General features: G+C 32.4%; 1 protein-coding gene and 1 long non-coding RNA gene across 2 annotated transcripts; both read right to left on the bottom strand.

The window, feature by feature from the left end:
- Positions 1-3,367: 3,367 nt before the first annotated feature.
- LOC145604181 (uncharacterized) lies at positions 3,368-4,212 on the bottom strand. The gene is made up of 2 exons (XR_014104928.1): positions 3,834-4,212; positions 3,368-3,743 (listed from the first exon to the last, which is right to left on the bottom strand). It is a non-coding gene; the product is annotated as an uncharacterized LOC145604181 (long non-coding RNA).
- Positions 4,213-4,515: 303 nt separating this feature from the next.
- On the bottom strand, positions 4,516-16,468 carry LOC145635822 (uncharacterized). Its single transcript, XM_081687188.1, has 5 exons — positions 16,187-16,468; positions 8,913-11,446; positions 8,551-8,624; positions 6,973-7,241; positions 4,516-4,851 (listed from the first exon to the last, which is right to left on the bottom strand). The coding sequence occupies exons 1-5, from the start codon at positions 16,466-16,468 to the stop codon at positions 4,516-4,518; spliced, it is 3,495 nt and encodes a 1,164-aa protein (XP_081543314.1).
- Between the last annotated feature and the right edge of the window lie 1,876 nt (positions 16,469-18,344).

Below are 18,344 nucleotides of genomic sequence, written 5' to 3'. Positions count from 1 at the left end.
TTCTGATAAAGCCTTAATGTTTGAACACTTGGCGGTAGCACGCCAGTAATTCTCTCGAATATTGTTCAGGGTCCTCACAGATTTAAAGAGAGAATTATTGGGGTGTTACAATTAATCATAACACAATTGGGATCGGAAATCATATCATTGAGGCTAAAATTATATCGGGAAGCAACATTGGGCATAAAATTTTTATTCCTCACACAATCTTAAGTCCATTTGACATAACATTGCCATTCAAATTTCAACGAAGGCAATATCCATTGGTGGTATATTTTGCAATTACTATTAACGAAAGCCAAGGTTAGTCGCTTTCAAATGTAGGCTTATATCTTCCGAGACCAATTTTTAGTCATAGTTAGCTTTATGTAGCAATATAAAGGGTTACAAGGAGAAGTGGTTTGAAAATTTTGATATGCGATAAGAAGGTCGGATTTATAGAACTACAAATAATGTAGTATTCAAAGAAATATTTCAAAATTTGGCATAATAGGTACATTACTTCTCCTACCTTAAAACAAAATATTATTGTAATATGAACTATATATATATATATATATATATATATATATATATATATATATATATATATATATATATATATATATATATATATATATATATATATATATATATATATATATATATATATATATATATATATATATATATATATATATATATATATATATATATTTATATATATTTTATATATATATATATATATATATTTTTTTTTTTTTTTTTTTTTTGTGTAGGGATATCAGCTATTAAGTACCCGGCCAACTACATGACACCCATTGACAATGTGACTAATAAATTAAGGATCAATCAATTATTATGATATCTTTATTTTTGTATTTCATCTTATGGTATATCACATTAATATGTTTTTTTTTTTCTACGTTTTTTTTTTCTTCCAATTATTATATTTAGTATGTAACTTTTCTAATAAACAAATGTTGCTATACTATTATTGTAAAACCGTGCATGGCATGGGTTTTAAACTAGTTAATATTAATTTTTTTCATCAAAATTCCCTTCAATTTACAACAATATTTGTGCAAATTAAGATTCTCCTCCAAAATCCTAGCCTCCATTTTTGAATTTTGAAGGGGATTCCATCGGTTTTAACCCATGGAAAGCCCCAATTCTTGTTTCTTTAAAGTTTTTTAGGTTTATAATAATGCTTCCTCATTTTAGGAGGAACTTTTCTCCCTCAAAAGAAAGTCTTTCCGATCTCCTTCGAAAGATAAGGGTTTTTCGACCTCCTTCGAAAGACAAGGTTTATCTCCTCTTTTCGGGGTAGAAATTTCTTAGTTTTGAATCCGTGATATTAGATCTAATGGATTGTCGTGAAATTATTTCGTTGGTGAAAAAATTATCAAGTTTTCGTATAGAGACAGATAAATCAGAAAGAAAACATCCTCACGACTACTAAGGATCTTTAGATTGTCTCTCCAACAAGGCTGTATTTTCTAGCGATATAAGCGGGAGATGCTCTACATTGCAAGATTTACTCGACGATTGTAATTTTTATGAAGGATAAATTTATTTGATTCAATATCTTATGTATTTGTTAACGTTGAATCTTTATTGTAGATGCCATATGACTTTTAATTAATGAAACATTTTGCTATTGAAAAAAAAAAGTAAATTTTTCATTTCCACAGTACGTTCATTATTTTCTCTCTCTACGTTTTTGTATACCCATTTAAATTTACATTACCTATATTTGTACTTTTACTACTTATTTAAGTTTCTTAATTTCCGTCAAATTTCACCAAAAGGGATTATCATTAAGGGATGGAGGGAGTACTTTAATGTACACAGTGCATCTGGTCAAATAATTGATCAATTTTTTTGGGTTGAAGTATATACTCCGTTTCTTATTATTTGCAACAAAGGATTTTTTATGTCTCACAAATAATATTCATTTGCTGTAACTTATAAGAAAAAAAGGTAGGATCCTCCCTCTTCTCTATTTTAGAATTTTAGTTTTCTTAGTCGTTTAAGCAAGAAATAGTCTAGTTTTTTTTTTTAGACTATCTCCAACCCTTTTTATTTCATCTAATACAGTTAATTTGTTATGTTTTATTTTGCTTTGTTTTGTTCTTTCCATTTGGGAGAGAGTGTCCCGATTTTTTTGGGGTTTTTTTTCCAATTTTATGAGATTTTGGTTCTCATCTATGGATGAGAATTTTATTTTAGGGTTCTAATAATAATTGAGAAGGTAATTTGGATTCATATGGGTTTAGGGTTTGTAATCAACTTTACTATCAAAATATCACAATACAAAATGTGAAGGTCTCTACTTAGTTGGAAAAATGTGAAGAAGTTGAATATCATTGCTCGCGTTAAGTTGGAAGCACTGGAGTATGTGAGAGTATGCCAGATTTGAAAAATACAAGTAGTTATAAATAATTTTGATTGTAAAAGTTATGTTATCTTCTCCAAATCCGATCCGTGGTTTATAAACCTTTATTACTAACTCCGGTCCAAATTACTCGCAACTTTGGGGTATTATTTGTGAGATATAAAATATTCCAAAGTTGCGAGTAATTTAGACCGGAGGTAATAATATTATAGATGTCAAATGACTATCTATTAAAGATAATATCACTAATAGAAAAAGTGCTATTTGTAACTGGCGAAATTGAATTTTTGTAACTGGCATTGTTGGTTGCGAATGTCACCGTTACAACTAGTGAAAATTATTCGTAATCGGCTCATGTTAGTTACAAATAATGTATTATTCGTAACTGGCATAACCCAACGCCAGTTACAAAAAGTCTATTTTCCAGGTAAGAAATCACATTATTTGTAACTGGCATTAAGTTACGTCGGTTATAATAAGGGTATATTCGTAACTAGCATAACCCAACGCCAGTTACAAAAAGTCTATTTTCCTAGTAAAACAGTACACTATTTGTAACTGGCATTAAGTTACGTCGGTTACAATAAGGGTATTATTAATAACTGGCAAATCATAACGCCGGTTACGACTATATTTTTTTATTTTTTTAAAAAAAAATACTATTAGTAACTAGCACTAGATTACGCCAGTTACTAATAAATATAAATTTTTTTAAATATTTGATTCAAATACAAAAATGGTAGTATATCCTACCAAATGACCCATCGTCAAATGGGTTATAACCTGTTACAATTCGACCAACAAAACACGTACTACGAATACTTCCATACAATACAAACACTCTAAATAGCTCCGCACAACTCGAATTATTCATCCATAACCATACAATACAAAAAATTAATTATACTTTAATTTCCAAAAAACAATTAAACTTGAATTAAAAAAGCATTGATTTATAATTTAGAAATGTAATAATAATAACCAATAGGCTAAATAAAACTAAAGTAGATATATAAAAATGTGTTATATCATTTTATTAAGCTAAATGCGATAAATCATAACATCGATTAATAAGATAACTAGTCTTTCAACAAAAAAACTAAGCCTAAAAAACTTAGCCCATTGTTCTCGAATCTCATCCAATTCTACATCGTTGTAGGTTGCAAGTCTTGCCAAATACTCCAAAAAAAAAATACGTGTATATATATTATACTTTATAAAAATAAAACATCAACCAAAACTCGTAATATATCTCATCACTAACCTCTTTCAAGTTACCCTTGCAATCGCTATGGAAAGATACTATCTCATACATATATCTCATCACATAATAAGCACATTCGGTACCACCACATTGTTGAGCACACTAATTCAAATGAACATAGTACAATTATTTAATATATTAAATAATACTTTCATTACTAATAGAACGAAAAAGAAAAAATTATACGCCTACCTCCATTCTTATGTGTAGTAATTGTGGCTTACTCGTTTTGAAAGCATTTCCTTTAAGGTGTGACCTATATACATTGTAAGGTCTAAAAAAAATCATAAAAATCATTAGATTAAACGAATGAAAAATAAATTTTAATCACATGCATATAAATACGTAGTACTAGGAATGTTGTGTACTAACATCTTCATTACTTTGGGCAACTCTGAGTTTTGAGCGTTCGGAGGTGATTGAATAACAGAATCAAACTCATACACAAGACTCATACGCAAATCAATCACATAGAGTACCCAATGATTCCTACATTTTAATAAACTTTTTTGTATTATTCACATAATTAAAATAATAAAATTATGAAAAAGTAAAGATTTCAAGGATCAGTAGTACATACGCTTCCATATATGGAGCCAAAATGAATTTCCATTGTGCATCCTTTTTCCTTAATTCAGTAAGAAACGCATTTTTCAAATACATTTGGACTTCAAGGAAATCTTTCTTGATTTCAGCTGCAGAAATTTTTTGGGGGCACAAGAATTTGATTTTAGTCTTCTGAAATAATGAGATATGCTCTTCAATTAAGTACATGCATTTTACAGAAAAAATAAATAATTAGTATAATAAATGGATCTAATAAAATATATTTCATAGTAAAACAAATTCAAATAACTTAAATGAATGTTAGTATTTACAATATGTAGACATGGATTAATGAAATATTAGCCCATGCTCCTCGTAGTAAATCAAAGACATCATCACTAGTAAAATAAATTTGTGTGTCTTCCTTTTGATAAAACAATGGAGCCTTCAATGGAATTGTCGTAGTATCATGATCTCCACTTCCTGAAGTCGTGCAATAATACAACATAGAACACTGTTCACCAAGACTCTCAACAATATTTTCCGGAATAGTTATGCCTTTGCCTTTAATAGTTGAAGGCTCTGAGTTGATAGGTCCGCAACTATCAACTTTCTCTTTGGTTTGCACCAATTCATTATCCGTCTTTTTTTCCAAAGTCATAACCTTCAAGAAAAGATAAATATTAATATAATTTAGTTATTGTAGACACCTAAAAATGTCTCCCCAAAACCAAACCCGATGATGAACAACCTTTCACCGCAATTATTGGTCGGGTTGAGTATTTAATCTTGGAGTGCTTAAATCCATATTTCTATTTCATAAACCAACCCAACTTCTAGACCATTTCCCAAAACCTTCACTTATTTTCCTCTTTTCGTGCCTTTAAACCCAAAATAATTCATTTCGTGTCCTTTAAAATCACTCATTTCATGTCCTTTTTATAAAAACGTTTAATATAGTTTATTTTGGTCCATAATCTGGGTCCAATGATTTAATAATTGGATGGGTCTTGAAAAGAGATTTCCAACGATATATTATAAGCCCAAATCCGAGTTATAACGAATAAGTTATGGCCAAAATATTAAACTGAGCCCAAAACCGAACCTAAGCCCACCTTACCTACGACCCACTGATCATGTGGAGGGTCCAAATTATTTAATACAATTCCTAAATCAATTAGGATTAATTGGAAGCTTCTACAAGTTTCTAAAAGATCTTAATTATCCGTTTTAAAAAGAAAAGATTAAAGAGTTTGAAAGTGAATAAAACTCCTTTTTTTAAAAGTCCTAATTTTATTCGAATTGAAAGACATTCAAAAATATACAGATATTATTTTCGTGACTCATAGTTTTTATCCAAATTTTATATTGTTGGATAGCCTTTGAAGTTATCTTTCCAATGATATATTATAATATCAATTCCGAGCAATAACGGAAAAGATATGAATAAAATGTCAAACTCTATCCAAAACTGACACCGTCTCACTATTTAATCCGTATCTTTTATTATACAAAATATTTTAATCTGATTCTAATTGGGTTAGAAAGTAGACTTCAATAGCTTTCCAAGGATATCTTATTCATCTTATTCCGATTTCTGGATCAAAAGATATGATAAAAACAAAAATCGTAAAAATTGTTGTCTATCGCAAGAGTTTTTTCCGATTCGAATTCTTATCTTTTCTTAATTCTTAGACCCATTTTTTTCCTCTATAAATAGAGGTCATATCACTCATTTTCCAATGATCAACAATCTTGATCATAAAATAATTCTCTTCTCCCTCTTTAGCCTAAATACTAGCCATCCTATTTTCTCAAAATATTTTCTTTAATTAAGCACTCCAAGGAGTCCATACTTAACCCGAGGTTCCGTCCTTAAACCAAGGCGTGAAAGGTATAATTAAATGAGGGTTTGGACCAAATCAAATCTACATTTATTTAATTTAGTTTCATTTGATTTATTTTTATTGAAGTTACTAACAGTTTATTCATTATGTAGCAATTCAAGGAAATGTGGAAAGTGAGTAGTTAATCATTTAATTACTCTTATTTTTATTCTTGTTGCTAGCATCATGATTAGGTTATTTTATATTTAATTTGACTAACGATATTATGATTAAATTGCTTCCAATATTAATGTTTATTCTATTTATTGATCACTATATTGCATGTTTAAAGGGAATATGTAATTGAAAATCACGCCTAATAAGATAATTTGGACAACCGGTTTAGGTTCCTTTTTAATCTTGTTGTTTAATCAAATTATCACAATATTTTAGAATTATGTGTTGCATTAATATTCAACCAATTTAGCTTAATAATAGTTTGGAGCAAATTGAATATTTTGTTTGCATGCCTTTGAGATCGCAGGAATCACTTTTCACTATAAGAATCGAGTAGAGGCCAATACGGGTGAATGTGACTCCGTGACTCACTTCGTACCATCATCCCCGATCCTCCTTTCGTGGTTCCGAACCATATGGAGTTAATAATCTCATGGATTATGAATGGGGTATAACCTTCACGGGTCAATCGTTGTTGCCTTTCGTTGTCCCTTTATCGTGGTTGCCTTTTATGATCCGTGAACGGTTTACAAGTTCCTTAAAAACTTGTTGGCGGCTCCCTACTTTCCTTGTCCCTAATCGTTGTCCCTAATCGTATATGTCAATTTCCACTTCCTATGAGTGTCAAGCATATTTACAACATGCTTTTACGTAGGCACACTTCGAGCGACGCCTACAGTTACAAATATCTTAGATCATTACATAGCATATCAATGAATTACCTCATCAGTAAAGAAGACTAAATATGCCGGCCACCCCAAAAAATAACCTTTCGCCTCACCCGACTTGTTAATATCGTCATCAGTCTCTTCTGGGAGATTTAGGTGAGAATAATCACTATAAACATGGTCAACACTAACTCTATAGATGTCACGGTTCATTTTCTTGTTATGAATCACTCCACTAGGATAAGGTTCTGCCGTTCCATCGGCCACAATCACTGAGTTCCCACTGAACTCATCAACTAAAGCAAGACGACGATATTTTCTTCCTATAAATAAAAAAAATTAAGAGAGAGAGAATACAAATAGTATTTTCAATAATATGCGTAAGTTTTTTTTAACAACTAAAAGTTACATATGTTTTTGGAGATTAGGTGTGGAGATTATACATGCTTTTTGTAGATTTAAAGAATATACTCTTTGTTTCTTTTGGGTTTCATGTCCTTCCTTTATACCTTTTGTTCATTTAGAATTCTTGTTCATTTGTTTTAGGCCTTAGGGCTGTATATAAGCATTTAATATCCTTCCTTTTTAAGTATTAAGTTGGGAATTTATCGACAATTCACGAGTAAATCGGTGTAATAAATATTTATTTATTGTTAATTCTTTCCACTTTTAGCTTCTTATATGTGCATATATCTTTTTCCATACTAATATATATATATATATATATATATATATATATATATATATATATTGTAATTTTAATTTGACCTTTTTGTTCATGGAGTGCATAATAGGCAATGTACACTCATTACTACAATAACTGATTTTCTATCTGCAATGAAAGATCATAAAAAGAAATGAGGTGTACATAATGATGCATGAAAATACATAATGGCATAATATAACGTTTTTTTCCAAAAAAAAAAAAAAAAAAAAAAAAAAAAAAAAAAACATTACTACTCATACTGCCTCTGTTACAGGTTATGTGCAACTATTTGACATAAAGTAGAGAGGAAAAATGTCTAATCGTTGCACATAACCTGTAACGGAGGTAGTATAATCAAACACTTTTGAACAACTAGCTAACATCTACAGTCAGCTTGATATATTGGTATTGTAATGTTTATATCTTGCAATCTTGATGTTGTGGGATCAAATCCCACTATAGGCACTTTAGATTGGGGATTTTCTTACTCTTCCCCTACTCACAAAGTATCTAATTCGAGGCTAAAGGACATGTGAGAGGTTTCGGTCCGGTAGGAACTTTCTCCTTACCAAAAAAATAAAATAAAAAATAAAAAAAATTATCAAACAAGGCATATACATTACTAATGAGTAATGACACTAACAATTTTTTTTTTTTTAAAAGAAAAACACTCTTGTAAGTTTGACTCTCGGAGACAAAGGCACAGCACAAGAAGATAGACAAAGTGTAAAGGTTTTTGCAAGTCACAAAAATACATTGGGAGAGGCAAATAATGTCATAAATGAAGAGAGAGTCAAATCCATGAATGCAAATAAAGGCAGAATCAGTCGTAAGTCAATTTGATTCCATTCCAAATTGCTACTAGACAAACTTGTTTCACTTATTCATTTGGGTACATTTTTTTAACTTCTTTCGCCGCATAAAACGTTGTGTTTTGTCCTTTTTTGGTATTTCTTCTAATCTTTCCTCTTCCTCAATTCTCTCCTCTGCCTCTCTTAAGCTACCAAGGTCAGTACAACAATATTTTACATACGCTTCAGAAAACGAGACACTCCTTAATTAATCAAACAATTCCATCATCATATGATCATAGGATTTGCTTATTGTGCGCCCATGACATAGATCTATCTTTTATTGGAACTTACTCATATATTTTGGTGTCAATATTATTGTTTTTTTTTTTTTTGACAAAAGAACTAACAAGAAAAAAAAAAACAAACTACAACAGAAAGAAACAAACTAGAACTGAAAAAACAACAACTGTCGTCGCCGAGCGCAACCAGCTAACCAGTGAGCCGGAGAAACCCATGACCGAGGAACCTTATGAATTTGGCATACCAAAAATGACTCTACAACCGCCCGCAATTCTAGAATGATCCACCAAACCGAAATGTCCATTGGACCTGAATTCAGAATCATAGAAAGGAGGGTCGCACAATCAGAATGAATCCGAATCTTCAAGAAACCTTTACGAGTCGTCGCTTGAAGTCCCCATAAAGAAGCTTGTAGCTCAGACTGTAAGGCCGACCCGGACAAAAAGGCCCTACTACCTCCACCCAAAACCTCCGAAGAACAAAGGTCACGGATAACCCAACCTGCCCCAGCCCTACAAGTGGAGCAATCCCAAGCTCCATCAACGATCAAACAAACTGTGGGGGATATGTCAGGTAATCCCCTCAAACACAACCATGGATCCCCTGAAAGCACATGCGAACTAGGCGAACAAGAACCCAATACAGATTTCTTCCAATCTTGAGGCTGGACACAACGATGGAACCAATCCTCAGCCAAACCTTCAATTGTCCTGGGTGACCAAACCGCATGTCTGAATCTTAACTGGTTCCGAGAAAGCCAAATAGCCCAAAGGATAGCAAATAAAGACATGATACCCTTCCAAAATTTGTGAGAATAGAACCGAGAAATGGTGTCAGCCAGCCACTCCCCGAACTGGGGGAACTGCCAAAGATCCCAACAAACCCCTAACGTTCCCGACTGCCATAAAGATCGCACAGTAGGGCAGTCTCTAAAGGTGTGCGACACCTCCTCCCACTCTTGATGGCAAAAGGCACATACCGGGTCAACCGGAAAACCATGGGAATGTAGAAGGGATGCCATCGGAAGAGCATCATGTAATATTTTCCAGCCAAACACTTTCCACCGAGGGAGAATAGGAAGCCGCCAAAACCTCCGCCACCAGGTTAGAGTCGACCGGCTACCAAAACCAGGGGTCATAGGGGACTGGCAAAGAAAGGCATTAGCCGATTTGGTGGAGAAAACGCCATCTCTAGTGAACTTCCAATATACAAAATCATCCATTTGCCTCCCCGGCCGATCCAAAGAAAAAACCCTAGTAGCCGACAAAGAGTCAAACAACCTATGAACAATCAAAGTATCCCACGCGTAAGAACGCGGATCAAGTAAAGAAGATACAAAAGTCGGTCTAACCGCCTCTGACGGAAAATCCTTGAACTGAACCTGTCCATCAGGAGCCCAAGAATCCTCCAAAATACGAACCCGAGAACCCGAACCAACCTTCCAAACCAAACCCTTAGACAAAACAGACAGTCCTGAGAGAAGACCTCGACAACCCCAAAAAGGGCGAGAAACCGAGGACGCAACACCCTCTGCTAAAGAAGGGCATTTAGCAAACAGAAGACGAGAAACCAACAACTGCGGGGATTGAATGAGACGCCAACTCTGTTTTGCTAATAAGGCAGAATTAAACGGAGCAAGACTACGAATACCCAAACCCCCTAGTCCCTTCGGGAGGTGCAGTAACTTAGAAGAACGAAGAGCCATCCCGCGACTCGATTGCGAAGATTTCCACCAAAACTTGGCTAGCAAATTGTCTACCCTAGAGCAAATAGAATCTGGAATCTGGAAAACAGATAAAATATGATTGAACGAGGCAAGGAGCACCGAGTTAATGATGATCAACTTCGCCGCAGGGGAGAGGTGTAATGCAGCAAACACCTCAAGGCGTTTAGCCACCTTATCTACAAGAAAACCAAATTCGGAACACTTACTACGACCTAAATCGACAGGAAGCCCCAGATAAGTACCAAATCGTGATTCAGAACGTAGCTGTAAACATTTAGACAAATATGCCCGATAATCCTCCGGAGTATTCGGGCTAAACTTTACAAACGATTTCTGCATATTAAGCATTTGACCCGAGATAGCACTGAACTCAGAAAGAACATTCATCACCTGTTCACAAGAAGTAGACGAAACTTGGAAGAACAATAAAGAGTCATCCGCGAAGAACAGATGTGATATAGATGGTGCTCCCCTCGAAATTTTGATACCAAGAAACAACTCCTCCATCTCAGCTTTCCTCAGCATCGCAGAGAGCACTTCCATGCAAAGAACAAACAGGTAGGGAGAAAGAGGATCCCCTTGACGTAAACCACACTGAGGACGGAGAGACTCGGAAGGAGCACCATTAACAAGCACTTGATATGACACCGTTGAAACACACTGCATAATTAAATGAATCCAATAGGGAGGAAAACCAAAGACCTGAAGCACCTGGGATAAAAACTCCCAACTAACCCTATCATAGGCTTTGTCCGTATCTAGTTTGAGGGCCGCATAAAAACGTTTCCTAGCTTTGGAGGCATTCATGAAAGAAATCAACTCATGCACCATCAAGCAGTTATCTAACATTAGCCTACCAGGAATAAAGGCATTCTGGTAGTCTGAGACTAAATCCGGAAGTACACCGCGCAATCGATGAGAAAGACATTTAGTAATGCATTTATAGACGACATTACAAAGGTCAATAGGACGGAATTGAGAAATAAACTCAGGATGATCAACCTTTGGGATTAAAACCAAGAACGTACAATTCCAGTCCTTTAGTAAATACCCATGAGCAAAAAAGAATTGAACAGCCGTGATCACGTGATTTCCTACCTCATGCCAATAGGTTTTGAAAAATGCCGAAGAAAAATGTCAATATTATTGTTGTCACCAAGTATATAAATTTTTTTGGTGTCAATATTATTGTTATATCCCCAAGTGTATTTTGATATAATATAATGTTGTTAGGAACGACTTATTCTTAACACACATGCATGCTTTCATAAACCTTTTTGTTATTTGTATAATTGTCTACTGTATTATTGTGTGTCCATGTATATATATTTTTTATCACTATTATGAGTAATATACTCTATATAATGATATACTCAATTATTATAAGTCAAAATGGTACTATACAACTATATCAATGCTCAAACTTATATATTTATAAGTATAAAAGTCAAAATGATGCAATTACTTTTAAAGAGCTAGATCAAGTAATTTCTTAAAATTGAAAGATAAAGAATTTACTCCGTTATTTAAAAAAAAAAAATTAATAACCCCCCCCCCCCCCCCCCCCCCACACCTAAAGTACTCTAATTAATATAGTTATCACTGAATACAATTATCATTCTTTTATGTTACCATGAAAAAAGCATTTGGGTATTAATATTGTTTGAGCCAAAAAAAACACAAAGTACTCCAATTAATATAGTTATCACTGAAAACAATTATCATTCTTTTATGTTACAATGAAAAAAGCATTTGGGTATTAATATTGTTTGAGCCATCTATATATTTATTTTTTAAAAACCAATATACTATTATGGAGCTAGTGGAAAACTCATCTTATGATTTTAAAGGCACTAATTTGAGTCTCGTTAGAGTTGTAACATACTTACCTTCTTCGTTATTCTCAAAATAAAAAAATATTAAAAAAAATAAAAAATCCATTTATTGTACTAATATAATGTACGTATAACACACTTTCATGGCTTCACCCCCTCCTTAAATAGAATCCAATCCTTCCAAGTGCTACCTCCAAAAAATAATCCAGAGGTTATTATTCACCGATTTAGATGTACTAATTCTATAAGGTAGAAGATTTAACCAAAAAGGTGATTTAAGCTCGTATCTACTTTTAATCTTTGCGGCAAAATTGATTTGTCAACTTTTCAACACCTTTTTATGCATGGAGACAAATGTATATTTTTATTAAAATCAAGATTGAAGAGCAACAAACAAAATTTTGGAATTATAATTTAGACTTGTCATTGTTGGTGTTCTGCATCCAGTTCCCTCAACTTCTCTAACTTCCATATATTTTGACTATTTATATGTATATGTAGAATCTTTGGTGCGTCACCATAGAATGATATACTTATATCTTATGCATGCCTTGATACCCTATATCAGAATGTAACATGTATTAAAAATTGTGAAGAATTTATAAATTTTGCCTTATTTTTAAAAATATATTGAAGATTCTTCTATCATATGATTATGATACTAAATGCAAAGTAAAATTGTCAATTTGTTATTATGTCATTGTTAAATCGACTCCATTTTTGAATAGCTATTACTGCAGGTTCCTATATGATCTTCGAGACTTTCGAGTGTCCAACTCGATCAATCAAACATTGTATTAGTATAACGATCTTGCTAACGAGCGCCCCGGGGCGTTAGATAAAGAATAATTATATTGGTTGAAATGGTATTAAGTTAGGAATGCATGACAAAATCACGCGTAGTTCGGTGTAATTAATGTTAAATTTACTCTAATATTCCCACTTTTAATTCTCTTATCTAACGCTCCGGGGGCGCTCATTAGCTTTCGCCTTAGTATAATCATCAAAGCAATTAACAAATTATAAAGAATAATTTTAGTTATTCATCATTGATAGAGTCAGTAAGCAATGTAAATTACAAAGGACACAATACTAATTTACTTGACGATTATATGTATTTCGATCCTTTATTCAAGAATTTACTTATTAATATTTGAAAGAGAACCTTGACTGAAAGAAATTGAATAATGAGGGAACATTTAGTTAATGGCAGTATAAAAACATGAATAATAGCATGTACTACGTATGTGACATTTAGCTACCCTGATCAGAATATAGGTGGCCATTATTTAACTCGGTAGTAGTACATTCTGGTATATAGATTTCCAAACATTAATACAATTAGAAAAGATAGTGATAAAGATATGAATTCAATGAAATTAATTAGCAATCGTTGGTTAAAAATAAAGACCCCCCACTTTTGTCATAAGAACACCAACTTGATTTATCGGCTCTCCGTGACTTTGTGAGCATCATCATTTTGTTATATATCCCCTTCCACAGTTCCACATCAGGCATCAATTGATTTTTAGTTTTTAGGACGTATTACTTCCTCCATTTCTTAAAACTGTAGTTACATCACTTTCGTTAAATGAAAGTTTTAAATTCATTACATTACTTCCTTATGTTAATAAACGTACACTCTATTTTTCTCCTTCTAGGACTTCAATTTTATATTCTCTTTAATTCTCTCATCTCCAAACATTGCTTCTGAGTTTGCAATTTGCAAAGGGATGCAATTAAAAAAAAAAAAAAAAAAAAAAAAAAAAAAAAAAAAAAAAAAAAAAAAAAACTGAGGAAATATATTTTATTTAAGGTTCAATATGTTAGTATTACTAAAAAGAAACAATATTAGACTTAAGTTGAGACTTCTAGATTGACGAAAGATCTTGAATATCTTATATATATTCATAAAGTCCTAAGGCATATTAGTTGTTTAAGTATTCAATATGGTTAAGAGGATGTTTTATACACAATACATTCCACAAAAATTATTGATAGAACAATTTGTGAGCTCCAATCCTAATCCGATCAATTCGCAGTAATTAAGCTTAACATCACAATTTAAAGGTAAAGATTTCGCCAATGTTGATTTTGTCAAAAATTACTTCACCGGAATTCTTTTAATACCCACCGGTAGTCACCTAACGATGAAAAATGAAAAGTGGGTCCCCAAATGATGAAAAATATGAAAGATGAGTCTTCATAAACATATTTTAAAGCCTACTGTTTGTTAAAAATGTATACTCTAGAATTCCTTTATTTCAACACCTAGTTTTTGATAGCTCAAACCAAAATGCAAGCATCATAAATAAAATAAATTTCACATTCTCTTATATCATCCTAGTTTAAAGACCTTCTATTGCAGTGGTCCAAGGGTCGCTTTGCATCATCGGGGTGTGATGATCAAGTGTCACAATGAACATATCCGCTCCCCTTATCCCCCAGACATTGCCAGCCGAGTATCAAGTATCATCCGATTTTTGTAAAAGTTTGTAACGATTAGGGCTCAATAACCTAGTCGTCCTTTTAAAAAAAATGTAAGTGATGTAACTAACAATAATTTTACCTTCATTTTCTCCCAAACTAATACTTCCTCCGTTACATATTAGTTGCAACTTTGGGGATTATTTGTGAGAGATAAAATATTTCAAAGTTACAACTAATATGTAACGGAGGTAGTATTTATTATTCCAATAAAAAAAACATACTTATAATCGATTATATTATACACAGTCCAAAAAGCTGAGTTGTCCTAATGACAAATCTTCTCCCCAATAAAATCCTTCACCATGACCTTAATTTCATCATTTATTACCTTACTAACCCAAATCTAATCCAACGTACAAGTAGTTGAAGTGTATTATGTGATGTAAGATCTTTTCCCAGCTTTTCAACTCTTGCAAAAGTTAAAAAGGGAGCAGGTAAACAATCTAACCTCCAATTAAAAATAGTACTACCAGTTTGTTTGCATAAAATCATCCAAAAGAAAAAGGATTGATCTATTTCTAAGTTTACACGTAAAATAGTGCAACTTTTTCCTAAGATTGTGAGATTTGATACTTCTACTATTCTACAGTACATAAAGTTCACTCTCATTTTTCAATTTTTAGTCTGCAAAAATATCAATACCAAATCTTGTTCATCAATGACACTAACAAATTCAATGTAGATAGAGAAATTTTAGAGAGAGAAGTAATATGCACATGCAACTGCAATAAATCAGTACAAAAAACAAAAAATTTAGGGCTTGTTTGGCATCATTTTTTGTTTTTAGTTTCCTGTTTTTTTGAAAACTAAAAATCAAAAACAGGAAACAAGAAAAAGATGTTTCCACTTTTTTGTTATCAGTTTTCAAAATTATTATGATTTTAACAAGTTTAAATAATTTTTAATTCATTATGCGACATATATCATATACTTTTATACAACAAAAAACCAAAAAACAGAAAACCACAGCAATGCCAAACTAACCCTTAGCTTCTATACAAAAAAAACACCAAGATTTTTTTGTTTTATAATTTTGTCTATTTTTCTTGATGATCTTTGAGATCCAACAATTACATGTTTTTCATCTTCGGACCAAAATACCCTCGGTTTTCTCAAATAGAGTACCAAGAAAAACGTGGGTGTTTTGGATATTTTACCGTCGTCCATGACCAAAAAATATACTAAAATTAAAATTACTCCCACCCTAAAAAAACCAGCAGGTCTGTATACAACGAGTGTATTGCATACAACAACAATTATATTCACCCTTAGCTATCGATCGTGATTTAGGGTGACTGAACCTGTTGTATACAATAAACCCGTTGTATACAAGTTATCGAAAATATAAAAATCATGAGAACTAATAAATTTACTAATTAATTTACTTGTTGTGGAGAGGATCCGGGCAGCTTGGCACTTTTCTCTTGTACTCATCTAATGTACTCGAACTAGTATTGAATTGTAATGAAGTCATGTTAAGCTTCACATATTTAGCAAACAAATCAGCGTTACTCTCCTCCTTAACATCGTTAGCGTTTACATTGTCGTCGTTGTTGTTGTTGTCGTCATTGCCGGGAAATGAGCGTATACCTCGAACAGACTGAAAAACAAGCGTAAATACGATGAGAACCATAATTCCGGCCGCCGCCATTGATGGTGGTGATATTAACGGTCTTTTCTTGCCGCCGGCAAACCACATTTCCGGTTGACCCACATAAAGTTTAGCAGACTAAATTGTATATTCCTGCAAAAACATAGTTTATTTTAATTTATAAAAATTTTGAGGGCTTTGATTTAGAGCAGACAAGTTAACTGTGGTCTGACTTATAGGAAGGGAAATGAAGGTGAAGGTGAGTTTGGAGGTTATAACGTGAAATTTAGGAGAGAGAGAGAAAGAGGTGAAGGAGGGACGGATAAATGGGGTTTTCAACTTACATGCTATTGGGCCCACGTGATGAGGAGACAACCGTATCATTCATTCACTGGCTTTTTTCCATTCTATATTATGCTATTTTTGTTACTATTATCCTATCATAGATTAATTTAAGTTTTCCTAATTTGACTAACTAATTTTGTCATACTTTATTTGTAATATGATTATTATGATTATATGTTACTATGTTAGAGATTGTTATATCATATTGATCATACTTAACATTATTATCGATGCAAATTATTATGAATAATGATTTATTAATAATTACAAAAAATAAAAATAAAAATAAAAATAAAAAACATGATATATTATCTCACCATCTATATATTGTATCCATCATTCAGTATTCAAGTTGAATTTACCCATATGGTGATGCATGGACAACTTATATAATTATTTAAATTAAATTATCTTGTAGACATATAAAGGAAATACTACGTACGAGTTTATGTTTCATTGATAAATTAATTAAACTATAAATCCCTCACCTTTTCATTGGCAAATTATTAATGATGAATTACAACCTCTAATTTTAGGGCCTGTTCTCATACGTTTATTTTCAGTTTAATTCAGTACAGCTCTTAATTTACTTCTCTTATAAAATATTCATTTCATTTCAGATCAGCTCAGCTCAGTTTAGTTCAGTTCAATTCAGCTGATTTCAGTCTATTAGAACAGACCCTTAAAGGCCTTTTCGAAACTTTTTTTTTTTCAATAATGATCAGTGTACTATATGCTGACGGCTCAAATCATCACTATGTTCTAGCTTTTTTTAACCTAAGCTAATCTCTATTATGTACTAGACCACCTTAAGTGGATGATCTAATGATGTAAGAAAACAAATCATAACAAACACTTCATTCGTAATAAAACAATCCTTTAATTAAAGTTTAATATATAGATGTGACACTCAAGCTAAGCTAATTTGCTTTGAGGAATTTTTTGTCTACTAGCTTAACAAGCATGAAAATTCAACTACATCCTGTTAAATTGGTCCTTTTTTTATCAAAATCCCAAGCTCCTCTCTTTTTTTAGAACACCCCTTACCAAAAGGGCTTGAGACAATTTATCATGGTTTTAATTGATAAAGACAACTCTAATCATTATTATGTTCATATTTTTCTGATACATATTACTCGCTCCGTCTTTAATTTAATTGTATTTTGATTTTTCTTTATAAATTAAAGCAATCAGCATTCAAATAGGCGTCAAAATATTTAGAGATAAATGGAACATATATCGCCAAGGCACCAACACTCTTAAGAGTAAATGCATGAGTTGATGTTATTTTTTTAAAATACCACTATCTAACATGAATACATGATAGAGGAGGTATTATATAGGAAGGGTCCAAATAAATGGCATCCTTTGGTAAAGTATATTTCTGTATTATGGACCTGCAGAATACTGGACATTCATAGCTACAATATCGCTGACTACATTTTCAGATCATATGCTTCGTTTTAAAATGTCGGTGGTCTTACTAACGAAATCCAGCATTTAACAGACATTCCAATCTCTCCTCTCCCAACTATTTTTCAGTTGCTCCACCTTTTTTAAGTGGAGTGACAGCTTGTATGTGTATTTCCACCTGATTCTACATTTCTACCGTACCGTCTACACGATATCCTATACTCCA

The sequence above is a fragment of the Chenopodium album genome, chromosome 1 (assembly GCF_948465745.1).
Source record: "Chenopodium album chromosome 1, dcCheAlbu1.1, whole genome shotgun sequence".
Classification (NCBI taxonomy): Eukaryota; Viridiplantae; Streptophyta; class Magnoliopsida; order Caryophyllales; family Amaranthaceae; genus Chenopodium; species Chenopodium album.
This window is presented reverse-complemented; position numbering and strand designations above follow the sequence as displayed.